Below are 14876 nucleotides of genomic sequence, written 5' to 3' on the forward strand. Positions count from 1 at the left end.
AAAATGATTAGAGCCCACGAAGACTGAAACGTCCTCATGAACAAAATAAGGAACAAAAATAACATACCCTTGATACAAATATAATCCGCCACTGGAAGACGTAACCTCTCGAAAGCGCATTATCTTCTTCGTCTGGAGAGCGTTATTCCGCTTATACGACGGCGATTTATATTCAGATGTAATGTCGGTGAGCGTCTAAGAGACGAGCTAGTTCCTGTTCTCGCTAGTGTTATAGCCATAATAAACTGCTGTTCGCTCAACGGCCTTTTTTCTACCTCTCTTTCTTTCCTTCAGCTCATCATTTTACTGAGCAAAAGGAAAGCGTTAAGAAAGGGAAAAAAAACCCCTCCATCCTGAACACTTTCAGGTGCTGGGAAACTTTATAAAGCACCGTGACCGCACCAAAGCTACAAGGCTCCTTCTGTAAAATGTTCACCTTGACAGGAAAAAAAAAGTCGACGCATCGGCGATTACAACTTTAACGCTGCTAGATGATGTACAGTACAAGTCCCTGTGTACGAGCTGTTCCTAAGGAAACAGAGACTTTTTCGAAAAGATCGCGTATTCGTTCGTGTTACAGCTGGAACTTGTGCTGTTCCAAAACAATGCATACTTTCTGACCAATCAGAAGCTGCAAATCTATCCTCAAACCCCAGGCTTTTCCAGAAGGTCTTTTCCACCACATTTTTACAACTACCAGTTGAGGGTTAAAAGCCTCGCTCGAGGGCCCAGCCGGGGCTCTGAAGTTCTCTTCAGAGGCCAACACCATGACCATTAAGCTACCACTTCTCTGTGTCCATGAAGAGTTAGCAAAAGATTTTGAAGCCTGGGTCAGAGATGAAAAACCAGTAAACACGAAACGTTAAATAAAACGTTTGATGCATGCGACACACTTCCCAAAGTGGCATCCGGAAACACTGGGGTATTTCATCACAAACTAATTGCAAGCGATTCAGAAACAGCTGAGGACAAAAGGGGCACATGAGGGAAACAACCAATGAGAGGACAGGGGTGGAGACAGAACATGAATCAAAATGAAAACACAGCTACATTAATACAAAAAACTGAGAAGTTGCGAAAGTCACGCAATGTTCAGGTGGAGAGGGTAAGCCGTGTAATGGATGGTTAAGATGTTGGACATAAGCTTTCTGATTAGAATGTTGTGAGTTCCAATCCCAGCACTGGTGCCAACAAGCTGCCACCATTAGGTCCCTAACCCTCAGCTGCTCGGATGTATGAATGAGATAATTCTAAGTTGCTATGGATACGGGCATGTGCCAAATGCCATAAATAGGGGGAAGTTGTAAATTAGAGGTTAAGATGTTGGTTTTTTGTTTGGAAGGTTGCGAGTTCCAATCCCAGCACCGGAGATAAAACAAGCTGCCACCCTAGGCCCTTGAGAAAGGCCCTTAACCCTCAACTGCTTAGCTGTTTAAATGATTTCAATCTGACTCGCTCTGGATAACGGCTTCTGCCAAATGCTGTAATCAGGAGGAGAAGTGGTAGCTCAGTGGTTAAGATGTTGTACATTAACGTTCTGAGTTCCAATCCCAGCACCGGTGCCAAGAAGCTGCCACCCCTAGGCCCTAGAGCAAGGCCCTTAACCTAACTGCTCAGTTGCATTCATGAGATAAGTTGCTTTGGATAAGAGTGTCTGCCAAATGCCATAAAAATGTAAAAGTAACACTTAAAACCTAAAATCAAAGATTGAGTCAACTTACCTGAACTTTTTTCAAAGCTACGGAAGTGTTTTCTAGCAAGTATTTCGCCCGGTAGACCTCGCTGAACTGCCCCCGTCCAATTTTCTTCTCAATGTAATAATTGGCTAAGCTGTTGTAGCCCATCTCTGGCTGTAGTGGCTTCTGTTTGGAAATGAAACAAACAACAATTGGAAAAAACCTACATCAACATCATTAACTTTGATTTCGATTTATGGAATCCCTCACAGAAAAAGGCAAAGAAATTGTTCAGGGCGATCGTCTTTACACTTCACCCATCAGTCCCGAATTGCCCTGAGTGTTTTCTGGGTTAAATTCGCTAAGCAACAGTCGCAATTAGGCTTCCGGCGTTGTCGCGAGTGGTGGAAAAATAAACTGCGCTGACCTTTCGTGGGTCGTCCCTGCGCAGAACAAGAAGTGACACAAGGGAACATCGGCGTGTCAAAGGCGGATACGCTAGACGATGGGATAACCTTGAAGGCACTTTGCATGTGGGCGAAACAAGAAGGTCCTCGTGATCTATTCTGATCCGTTATGTTTTGTCTTTAAAAGAATTTACCTTTCGGCTCTGGAAACAATCTTCTTCATCTGAGACAGGCATGCATGTATTCGTTTTTTTTTGTTTTTTAAACGCAAGCGAAAGTTTTTGCTTTATACCCGTGCCTCCTGGTGTTCTGGAGTTTTACGACAAAAGCTGGCGTGCTTGCTGAGAGCTTGTGGTGATAGTTACAGCTAAAGTGCAGAACAATTTTTTTTTCCCCAGTGTGTTGCACTGACAGCTATATAAGCCTTCCCGAATGGGGGAAAAAAAAACAGAGTACGACTGTGTGAAGCACCAGGGCTCAGAAGGAACGTGCACTGGAGCTAAGCGCCCCAACCGGCTGGGTGCTAGAAGGATGGATATAGATCAAGGGGCAGCCAATTTAAGCATTTCATTGTTTTGTTTGACAGCTTTAAGGGGAGAGAGAGGGGAAAAAAAAGGCGAGAGCTGAAGAATTGCCCCAGCCAATTAACACACTGAAGCAGCTTGTTTTTCTTTCATGACACCACACACTTATTCCAGGCACACATCTGGTGCCAAAGAAGAAATTCTTCCTTTCCTACACTGTTGTACATTAACTAAGATTAGGGCAAGTTAATTTCCTTTTGTTTTATTAACTGCCTTTATTTTTGTACTACGAAAAGGGGGGGATACAAATTACATACCACACAAGATACCATCTGTCAATCGATATCAGAATTGCATTATGATCCTGGGGTAGGAAAGGGGGGCAATGTAGTGGGGAGGGGGCTGATCAAGGGGGTATCAAGGTATTAAAAAAATTGTCCAATAACAATCACAATAAGACGTGCCATGGATAAGGCTTTCTACAGGGTTAGGAGGTCCTGTGATGTTGGGGGGTGGAAGGGTTGCAAAAAGCGATGAGGCATTGCTTTCACTCGTCGCACGGTCGCTTGACAAATGTTAGCATGAGCCTCTAAAGCGGCGTGACAAGTGCATGCTGAGAGCAAAGTTGTGCTAATGTGTCCTGGCATGCAGCTCGCTAATCACACATTTACATATGCAATGACCTACATTTGCATGTCAGCTTGCGCACTATCCGGACTGATTAACGACGGGCACCTCCCTGCGCCCGGGAGGTGGAAGGAGGGCCAGAGGGTGGCGGCTTTTTTGGCAGCCAAAGGCACGTGCTGCCAACCAGGATTAGGCCTGACGCCACCCGAGCTCCAGACACTTCATTAGCAGTAATCTGTTTAGCAGTGGGCAGTGTATGTAAACTTCACAGGCCATTTGCCGCACCTTTCTTCGTCCCCTGGCCTCGCCTTCAAAGGGCAGCGGGGCGTGCTGACTGACAGGCCGTCTCATCTGAGCTCTGCTCTGTCACACAATTTGGAGCGCCGCGGCCCGAGAAGGAATGAAGCGCAGCGGAAGAAAAGGCTGCATGGCCGCCGGGGTCGCATGGCACAATTTGTACACATCACAGCTTGACGAAGGCGAGAGAGGCGCAGAGGGCGCATTCTGGCTCAGCGGGAGAGGGACAAAAACAAAAATAAACTATGGGGTGTAGGCAGGTGGAGCGCAGAGGAGACACTGACCCCAACGCTCAATGCGAGCTGGACACTTTCAAGCGACAGTCAGATCTGAAGAATCTTCCCTGTACGCCTAATGAATGCAGTTTGCGTCAAGTTTAGGCCCCCGAAGAAGTTGACCAGGTTAGCACTGTTCATGACTCATGCGAGTATTTCGAATAGCACTATGAAATTATCTTCCATATTCTACACAATTCCACCTTTCAAAGATGAAAAAGTCCTCACAACTAGCAAAACATCGGCTAGTTTTAGGGTCACACAGTTTTGAGATCTGGAAAATAAATGGCTTGCCCAAAGGTTTGTGGACACCTGACCGTCCCACCCATAGGTGGTTCTGCTCCAAACTATTCCCCAATTAGGAAGCCATGTACCTCAATGATCAATATATTATTCATTCTAAGATATTTAGAATGGACACTAGATGTCCAAAAGTCTGACAAAGTGGACACTGGAATTTCTCATACTAATGTAGGTTTTATTTTGACCCAAACTTTTGCCGCAATGTTGAAGGCACACAATTGTATAGGATGGCATTCTGTGCCGTTGCCTTGCAATCTTGCTTTACTGAAACCAAGAGGCCAAGCACTTCCCAAGTATGACAATGCCCCTGCCACAAAAGACTTAGTTAATATGTTTTAAGATTGGACTGGAAAGTGTCTTGCACAGAGCCCCAACCCCCCAACCCCCAACCCCACTGAACACCAAACTAATCCCCAGATCTCCTCAACACCTGGTGTACCTGATGCTCTTGTAGCTAAATGATCATATATATGGCCCCCACAAATATGCTCCAAAATCTAGTGGTAAGAGTCTACAAACAAGGATACATTTGGCCATAATTGATATTATCGTTAATCCAGCGTGTTACAGGCTCAAGCCACTTTTCTTGCACGGCCGACAAAGAACATAGACGGTTCCTAGAACAAATATGGAACCTAGAGAATGGCTCCTGTTTGGTCACGTATTTATTCACCCTTCACAGTTGTCCTGTCAAAGTCACATCATTCTGGATTTTTTTAAAGAGCAGTGCATAGGCATAAACGGTAACGATGTGATGGATCGATATATTTGCATCGGTAAAAAAACTGATTATTTATATATATAACTCTCATTAGATGCGCTATACTTTTATTATTTCGAAAGTGACCAATAATTTGTGACCAATATTTAAAAATTTAAGATCAATTTCTTTTCGTTAAACGGTTTCTAGAGCAAGTTCTCTCAGCACCGTTGCTGCTACGTAAATACGACGCATCACAACGCTACGGAGACCAAGGCGTGTACTGAGAGTCACATAGAATACAGATTTACATGGCAGAGGTAGAGCTGCACCTTCCTGAAGACAGAATATGAAAAGAACGTTTGGTTTTATTTTATCTTTTTTCTTTCTTTCTTTTTGCACTACCAAGTCCTGTTTGTGAAAGGGGCCATGTGTTGGAGGTCGGAAGGCACTTAAGTAAATTTACGATTTACCGTCTGTCTGAACCAAAGAAATAAAAGCGAACTTGTAATCTGAAACATATTCAATTGCATAGCATCATATTTTTTTTCATCGTATTGCATTGAATCGCATAGGGTTGAATCTGGAGCTGCAGCTATCGATTTTTTTAGTAATCGAGTATTCTAACGATTATTCCATCAATTAATCGGACGAAACAATTACTTTTTCTTTATTAAAGAGCGAAACTAAATATACATGAAATGATGAGACGGGTTTCTTAAAATTAACAAGTAAATTAATTCCTTTCTAGAAAAATTTACATTATTATTGCTGAATTTGCATACAAAAATATCTGTGAAAACTAAACCCATTTACAGCATTTAATTGCCATATTACATCAAAATGCAAATACAAATATATAAATTTAAAATATCATAAATATAAAAATTCATTTCAAATGACTCTAAAAACGGTAAACACACTGTACGGTGTTTTCATTATGCTTTAGTTGGAAATGATCCCAAACTTTGGCAACTTTTTATTGCGCCTGAATCTTCTCCTCGCCCCTCGCTGTTTTCTCGCTGTTCCTCAATTCGTCTTCTGTGTTTACCTGTCCAGAGCGCGCAGGAGTTTAGCGGGTGGCGCATCAGTTATAATGGCCCGTGGGGAAACACAATGCTCCGTGTGTAGGTAAATGGACTAAAAGAAGCATTGAGGCAAATCATTTGCCTCAAGGACTTTTTGTATTCGAAATACTCGAGGGATCGTCTCAGCACTAGTTGAATCCAATCGGAATCGGGTGGCACTGCTTCGTAATAGAGGTTGAACCGTATCGCAGCACATCGGTAGCTGATTCATATGTATCTTTATGGTATTGTAGGCTTTGCATTGAGGCCTCAATTACGGAAATGAGCATTACTCCTTGGTCATCGGCATCATCGGTCAGGTACCACAAGGTCCATACATGCAGAAGATTAGAGGGAAGTTGCCGTTATTGAGTGCTGTTGATCGTAGATATAAATGGCATTTCCAAACAACCAGACTGAACTGCGTTTTTGTAGCCTCAGCTAAATTAAAAATTAAAAATTAAAAATAGAAAGTGGTTGAATACTGTATTAGACAACACAATAAATTGTATCGTTACACCGGTAGGAAGGCGCCGTACTCCGGGTTGACCAGCGGTGACGTGACATGGGTATAAGAAAGAGAAACACAAGCATGCAGCCCAGTGACAGGAACACGGGAGATAGGGGGGGTGTGGAGGGTAGGTTTAGCGATGGAGGATGGGGTGGTAGCAGCATGGAGGACTAGGTGTGAGATGACAGCACAACACTGCCAGAAGCTGCCAGGGAGAGGACAACACGAGCAGTGAAGAGGTGCGAGAGCAGCGAGCCGGGGTTGGTGTTGGTGTCGGTGTCACTGGGAGGAATAGCAGCGGTTTGGTGGGAGTGACAGGGCAAGGAAACGGAAGGCGGGGAGGCAACACAACACGCGGGAGATTCAGTTCCCGTCCTTTTCATCAGCCTGGGCCATGCAATATTTATGCTTTCTTTACCCGCCGACAGTGGTTCTGCTTCTCTGCATTCTGTTGCAGTGTTTAGAGCCCTCCTTGCTTTGTGTCAGGTTTTTTTTTTTTTTTTTTTGGCTCTGTCAAAAAATCCGTAGCTGAAGATCAAAATCGCACCCTTCCGGCTCGTTCTATTAAATATGCAAGTCTTACCAGCTCATCTACTGTACCTAATGCATATGCATTATACCTTCGGGACTCTACAATTATGATAGCGCCAGCGATATTAAGCGGGTGTCGGAATTTCAGCTTCTCGACTTCTGAACTCAGCGGGTCTTGATTTTTTTTTTCCTTTTTGAAAAAAAGGCACAGAAATTGGAGATCGTCAAACATCCTTTTGTTTCTAAGCAACAAACCAGGTCAATTAATGATATGAAGATTTACCGTGACCCAAAAAATATATCATTTGTACGGATGTTATACTTTTTTTCATTGAAAAAAATCCTCCCTTAGCATGAATCGCAGTTTGGATATGAATATTTAGCCGTGCCTCTTGGAAAAACTTGTCGCTCGTCTCCGATTTCTTTCCGACCTTACGATCCAGTTCATCCCAGGGCAGTTCAAGAGGATTTAGGTGCAGTGTCTGGGCAGGCCACTCCATGAAAGAAAACACTCCAGACGGCTCTTTGCTCTAGTGAAGTCGGGTCCAATGAGCCAGAGTCCAGATGGAATTGCATGGTGTGAATTATGGAGTGGTTGCCATGTTGGTTCCTTTCACCTGGAATAAGTGTCCAACCTTTACTGCTCAAAAACAACCCCAAACCATTAAGCTTCCACCTCCGAGTTTGACTGTGGGGGTGAGGCAGTCTGATCACATCTTCTCTCCTGTTCTTTGTCTTATAGTTCTTTTAGAAACTATTCATTTTGGGACTGTCTACTGCCCAATTATTGTGTGTTTGCCTTTTACCTAATTTATCTTAAAAAAATTATGTGTTTCCAGACTTCTGCTATTTATTCCGTATTGATGCTTTATTATTTAAACACTTTTTTTTAATAATGTACATCGAAGCATAAGGCTCAATGGATATTGTTCTCCCACTGCCTTTCAGTTCCACAAATAATACATGACAGAGACCAGAGAATCGGATCAAAGTCCTTTTGAAATCTATACACCTCCTAACACCAGAAGACTGGAAGTGAGACGAATAAAAAAAACAAACACCAACAAAAAAAAAAAGAAAAGAATGGGGCGGTTCATTAGTCAAGTCAAGTTTATTTCTAAAACGCTTTTCACAACGGACATTGTCTCAAAGCCGCTTTACAGAATTTAAGATTAGGGTGGGGTAAGGGGGTCTTACGGGCTTCTCCGTCTTAAAATGTGGACCAGGACAAAAAAAAATTTAATAGGAGGCAAATTTGGTATCAGTGCTTGGCCCCCTAAATCACTTCGGTCTACAACAGTTTAATTTCTGAACACCCCCCCCCCCCCTATTCTGTAGTGTTTTTTGACGATAGAAACCGATTAGTGGATTAATTACTAGCGAGTAACTGTAGTGAAGAGGGAAAAAAATAGCAGCTCGAAAGAGGTAAAGAAAGCGATACGACACCAACCGAGAAAAAGGAACAAAGAGAGGAAAAGAAATACATCACAGGACAGAGGGAGAGAGAGAAAGAGAGACTGCAAGCAGCTGAGCTTCAACACCTCTCTGTCTCCGGCAATGCAATGGAGGGAGGAAAGGGAAAGGGAAAAAAAAAAGAAGAAAAAAAAAATAAAAAACACATGATAGCTTTTGTGTGCAGGAAGCGCTGCTTGTGCAGAGAGCAGAATCTCATTATCACTTCTCATCCAGCGCACAGGAGGAGCCAGAGAGGAGAGACGGTGTGAGCAGACCACCGCCTGTCTCTCTGCGGGGAGATTGACAGTTGGAGGGATTCAGCACGGGGCAGATGTTGAGGGGGGGGATACAAAAAAAGGGGCGACAGGAAATACAAGCGAGCTATGGCAAAAAAAATTCATAAAAAATAAAAAAACTTAGTAAACCAGGAAGGACAAAGAAAATAAAGATGACAAATTAACTAAACCAGGTTTGGTTCATTTGAGGAGAAACCGCGAGCCTGATCTGCGACGTTGAGCATTTCTGTATTGCTTTCTGCCACGTCCCATCAGTAGCTCGATCATTAACGGAGAGGCGCGAATCCCCCCGAAAGGCATCGATAGTGAATCCGCAATTACCGAATAATTTCGATTGGACGGGAACGGAAGCTCTTTTACGCTTCGGCCTTGCGATAGGAGGCGAACTATGTCTGAAAGCGCACTCCAAAAACGTGTGTAAAACTAGTACGTGAGCTCATTAGTGCGAGAAGAAGCGACGTTAATTAATTCATGACTACGCATTGACCACATTGGAGGGGGGTGAACGGTACCCTCTCAGGTGCGGGCTGCGATATCGGAGACCAATTCCATAATCCGCATTTATTATTATAAATTAAGGAAAATTGTTACAAAAAAGAGCTCTTGATTTAAAATAACACGTTTTTGTCCCGGCGAATTTTGGAGTGTACGCGCAACCCACCTGCGGTTGAAACACTGCTATCTGTGGCTGCTGGCCTTGTAGTTGTGCGTCCATGCTGACAGGCGCTCGGTGCCTTACACCCCTGTCAGAAAAAGAAACACACCAATAAATCACATGAACAAGTAGCACTTCGCACCGTTTCGGCGCCGCGCTCGGAGGTGCGCCTGCGAATCTGGTAATAGAATTAGAGCAGCGAGCTGCACTCTGGCAATCACATGCTTCCAAGGAAATGGCTGTCTGGCGTCACCTTGTCGCAGAACCCTAGCCAGTGAGAACACGACACCTACTGTGATAATGAGACCTGTCATGGAGCCGCCGAGCCGGAGAGCGGCAAGCATTCCATTTTAATCCTAAAAACTTGTCTGCAAAAAAAAAAAAAAAAAAAAAAAAAAGAGGAAAGAAAGGGTATATAAAAAAAAAAAAAAAAAAAAAACACCTTTACCCCTACATGCGAACGCTTTCTCATGCAGGAAAAGTGGTATATATATATATATATATATAAAATAAAATCGGATGGAATATTTGAACTTTAAAATAGGATAGAAAATTGTGTATATCATATACATTAACATATATAATATATATTTTTATATACAATTAAAAAAAAAAATTTATTTATGCATGACCTAATTTCCCTAATCAGACCCCAAATTGTAGGCCGTAAAAAAAACTGATATTTCGACTTGGGATCGGTTAAGCATCGTCGGCGGGAGGGGAAAAAAGGGAATAAATTAACTTCACTCGGTGACAGAACAAATACAAAAGGCGGCGGTGTGCTCGCGAGCGGCTGCAGATAGGCCTGTACATGGCAGCCATCAAAAATTTTAATGATCCGTCAGTTGTCACAGGAGTTTGTTGCGCGGCACGGGGAAGCTCAGTGCCCTGCCATAGCAAAGAGATATGAAGAGAAAGAATCCCCCCCCAATAAAAAAAAAAAAAAAAAAAAAGAGGCCATTTGCATGTCGCTCACCTCAGAGCGCATCCGCCCCCGCCATGTCGTCAGGAGTGTGGAGAGCATGAAGCTGGAGCCAATTAAAATGCTTCATGCTGGAGAACGGAGCGATCCAGCCCAAGCTGTCACCACGGCAAAATAAAACCTGCCTGATTTTTTGGTGAAGGTTAATAACGCTAATTAAGCCGAAAAATCTCGGGCCTGGGGGTTTGAGTGGCAGCTTTTGGACGACGCTTTTTTGTGTCTCCGGCATTGTTTATTCGCCATTTGTAGCTCCTCTGTTCCCCCCACCCCCTCCCTTTATTTATTTATTTCCTTCTTTTTTTTTTTTTTTTTTCCAGACAGAATGACTTTCCTTTCCTGAGGACAATTAAAAAACTGCAGAGATGTCATCTAGTGTAGATGGAGACGATGTGGACAAAATGATTAGGACACCAGACTTTTGTGGTTCTTTCCCAAACTGTTCCCGCGAACTCGGAGGTGCAAAATTGTATTGTGTCTTTGGTAACGTGAAATGTATAGGCCCGTCTTTGGTAGCATTAAATTAGCACAAAGTCAACTCCATGAAGATCTACGGGTTGGGAAGTAGGGCTGGAACGGTTTCTCGAGGAATTCCAGGATTCGCACAAATCTTTGTTTTTCCATTCATTTCGAATTTATTCGTTCAAACGATTTGCCTCGATGCTTCGTTTAGCCCATTTAAATACACACGGAGCACGTTTTTAAGATAATTCAAAATAGAGTTTCATATTTTTATTTATATACCGTGCGTTCAAAAAGTCTCGCAGAGGCCTTGTGGAGCAGGTTGAATTTTTTGTATATCTGGCGATAAATACGCTGATTTGGTTTGTGGAAAATTCAGAACAGTTTTTCCGCAGACGAAAAAAACCGCATCGCAATACTTCGCTTTTATTCGAACGCGCTGAATTGGCGTTTTTATGTGATATACCAATTATATGCATTAAATATGTTTGGTTTTCACCGATATACTTTAATGCAATTCTAGCAATAAAAATGTAAATGTTTCTAAAAAAAAAAGGAATCCAATTACTTGTCAGTTTTTAGAGACCTGCCTCATTTTCGCTCTTATTGCTCTTTAAGAAAGAAAAAAGTACTTCTTATCCAATTGCTCGATTAATTCATGGAATGATCGTTAGAACGCTCGATTGCTAAAATTTCAAAGATCTTGAATGGCCTGCAAAATGCTGACTTCAACCCTATTGGGACAAAATGTAAACATTAGGTGCGTTTACATGGAGCATTGTAATCGGTTCAAAAGTCCGATCCGAATGAAAAAACGCTCCATGTAAACGCCGGAATAAAAAGAACCCGAAACCAAATGAAAAAAAAAAATTCTGCCATGTCCACGGTTAAACCGATTACTTTGCGTCTACGCCATCGTGTCAAGAGGTCAGGGGTTGTCAAAAAGCAAAAATGTGGACCTCCCCACAAATTCGTTCTGTTGCTTTGTTAAGAGCGATGCTTTGTATACAAATAGAAAAAATGGAAATTAGCGTCATTAGATAACGTCTTGTGTAAACAGACCACCTAATCTTTCAATCGGAACGCCAAAAAGTGCGTGTAAACGTGACTATTGACTGTACCTTAGGCTTCTTCGCTTCCTTCTACATCAGTACCTGACTTTGCTAAACTGAATGGGCACAAAGAAATCTAGTGGAACATCTGCCCCGACTCATTACAACAGAAAAACGTGGGACTACATGTCAAATAAAACGTTCAAAAAGCACTTATGAAACTTATAACCAGGTGTCAGCAAACTTAAGTGTGTATAGTAGCAGGTGGATGCTTCAGTAGACATAACATCTTGTGAACAAAATAAATATTATACTTAAATAAAAACGTTACCCGACTTGGTTTTCGGGGGAGGGGTTCATTTACTTACTGCCAAACGCATTCGTCTCGAACATCAATAACGTCTGAGGGGGCAGTTTAACTACGAAATCGTTACCCCTTTACCTTCCACGCTAGTTTCGGCTTTGTGCAGAGACAGAGCGGCTAAGCGGAAACGTGGATTTCGTAAGATGGTTCTCTTCGGAGAAGCGACATGAAAAAAAAAAAACAGGAACACATGCGTTTCCTCTTAATGGCCATAAAAGACAGTATCTGACTGACTTTCGAGCCACAAAGAAATCTTGATTTATTTGTAAAAGAAAAGCCTGCCAAAGGAAAGGAAGTGATTACACCTCGCATTTCTCCTGCCCGTAATCGAGCGGTCTGTAGGGATCCGACGGCTAACCAGGATACATTTTCTGATGCTGATGCAGGTTTTATCGAGTGATATGAAGTAATGTATGAAAACCCAAGCTATTGAAAAGCAATTCTGTCCTTCTGCTTTTTTTTTTTTGCCCTCTTTTCGAAGTGTCGGCTGCCTTCCGTTTTTGCGTAACGCCCCGCCGAAAAAAAATGTGTCGGCTTGTTAACGGGAACGAAGTTTTACCTGCTGACTTTCGCCTGTAGCTGTATTCAAACAAAAGTCGAATAGAAATGCCCTAAAGAAACTCAAGAATTCCTCAAGAACTCCGGACGGTCTCATCGACAACCGGGTTCGGCGAGTGACGTCCAAAGAGTTATACTATGACCGATATGGGTTTTTCTCTGGCTGATGCCGATATTTAATCCAAGCAGCCAATTGGCAATATGTGATGCAGATTTTTTTTGGGGTCGGTATGTTTGGCTTTCTAAACCGCCCCCACCCCTATATCCCATACATAAGCAATAAGAAGTGATACGGAAAACTGCTTTCGATTAAACACTTATTGGAAAACACAAGCCTCTTTAATCAGTGCACGTGTTACCAGTCGGCAAGAAAGAGAACTCCGATTGGCTATTCGGGTATTCGCTGCTTGCTTTATATATTCGCAGTTCTACCCCTTCCGGTTTTCCTGTTTGGCTGCTGAGTACAGACTACTGCAATCTGCTGATATGAGAGAGTTCTGTTCTCTCGCGTAAATGCACACCAGTTGGCCGTGGTCTGTCTGGTGAGTCCTAGTGCACGTTTTTTGCCCTGAAGCAGGCGATGCCACAATCAACTTTCCTTTGAGCTAGCTCGTTGGCGTCGGTTAGGTGTGTCCCTACCTTAAGTCGTTACCAGGTAGTTCTCTTCAAAACGTTAGCAGGCAGAGGGGGAAATCACAGGGTGGAATGCTGGTGGAATGGCATTCTGCTTGCTGCAAGACGCAGCGTCATGTGTTCCCGCCTACTAATTGCCAGAATTTCCGGCTGATGCCAGATCAATTTTAAATATGAAAAAAAAAATGGCCAAGTTCATCGGCCGGCTGATCAATCGGTCGACCTTTAGGTTATAGTGTATCTTACATGTGTACACTATAGTAACAAAAGTTTATGGACACCTGAGCAGGATTTGTATGTGCACACTTTGCTCTTATAGTCTTCCCAGTCTTCTGGGAAGATGGTCCACTGTAGGTACGGTAGTCAAGTCAGATACCGATGTTCGTGTTTTAATTAGCAGCACAGTAGGTTATCAGAAGTCGTAACTTGTAGTCTTTTGGCAAAAAAAAAAAAAAAACTCTGAAAAAGGAGAATTCCTGCTCATTAACTCGGGAGCGGAGAGGGTTAAGGGCCTTGCCCAGGGGCAGCTTGGCAATGCCTGGGGCTTGAACCCCCTGACTTTCTGATCAGTAACCCAGAGCCTTAACTGTTGAGCAACAACTGTCTGGTATTTAAATCAGGCATCGTGACAAACAAACAGGTTCTTCTAGCAGCGCATTTGCATCGGATGCGCTTGAGACGTCCACATCAAACGGTATTCCTGAAAGCGTCCTCTCACCTTTCCTAATTAACCGTCCCCGCTCGCTTTCTCCACCATGAAGCACCTGCTGGCTTTGCCGGTAGCCCAACAAAAGCCTCAGGTCAAGCCTGATTCATTACAGCGGTGCTCGAGAGGCGACCTACAATGGGAAGACGGTGAGACGGCTGCATTCTATTGCTCCCGTGCCAAGTCATGGAAAGCAGCCTTTTGAGTCGGAGAGCGCGAGAGTCTCACAGCTGCACACACTTCAGCTTCATGCTTCATGAAAGCTACTCGAGAGGCAGGGGGATTTAAATTGGCAGAGTACACACACACACACACACACACTGAGGTCTGTAAGAGCAGGTCTGCCCTGATTGCTTTTTAAAGAGAAAGCAGAAGAGAAATTCAAGCTGGAACTAAAGCAAAGGATCCTCCTGGTGTCTCAAGGGACTGGCGGTTAAAGAAGGTGAAGAATCCGACATAATGGCACAAACTGGGCCACTTCTGGGGCACAGGGTTATAAATCAACCCCAGCCCCCACAAGAGGCAGTTTGGGGCCTTATTTACTTTTGCAGGAGACAAACTATTAACCAATGAAATAATGCACAAATGCTTGGCAGCCAAAAAAACTTTTTTTTTTTCTCTGTTCATCCTGGAAATTCAAAGAACTCAAAACATGAACATGTCGAAAAAAAATTATTTCAGTAGTTGTTATTTCGTTTTTGGTTTTTTTACATTGTCGAATATCGAATCAAATAATGTTGGTGTAGTTCAGGTGAGAAGGCCTGGGGTGCAGTCAGGCCTCGTCTCAAAGGTGTTCTT

The 14876-nt window shown here is 43.1% G+C and overlaps 1 protein-coding gene and 1 long non-coding RNA gene across 6 annotated transcripts in view; one reads left to right on the forward strand and one right to left on the reverse strand.

Moving 5' to 3' along the window:
- The window catches only part of nek7 (NIMA-related kinase 7), a 60653-nt gene that overhangs the window by 33732 nt on the left and 12045 nt on the right, over window positions 1–14876 (reverse strand). For 2 of the 5 annotated variants that reach the window (XM_083558207.1, XM_083558210.1), the window contains exons 2-3: window positions 9331–9412; window positions 1722–1862 (exon numbers count right to left, since the gene is read on the reverse strand). In XM_083558207.1, coding sequence (XP_083414333.1) covers window positions 1722–1862; window positions 9331–9384 — 195 coding nt within the window. In that variant the 5' untranslated portion in view covers window positions 9385–9412. Of the gene's footprint in view, window positions 1–1721; window positions 1863–9330; window positions 9413–10300; window positions 10550–12185; window positions 12329–14876 lie in introns of those variants that run through there. The other 3 variants (XM_083558208.1, XM_083558209.1, XM_083558211.1) reach the window with 3 other exon arrangements.
- Window positions 4988–8717, forward strand: LOC310735475. Its single transcript, XR_014536313.1, has 2 exons — window positions 4988–5385; window positions 5561–8717. It is a non-coding gene; the product is annotated as an uncharacterized lncRNA (long non-coding RNA).

This window comes from Silurus aristotelis (genome assembly GCF_946808225.1).
Source record: "Silurus aristotelis genome assembly, chromosome: 13".
Taxonomy (NCBI): domain Eukaryota; kingdom Metazoa; phylum Chordata; class Actinopteri; order Siluriformes; family Siluridae; genus Silurus; species Silurus aristotelis.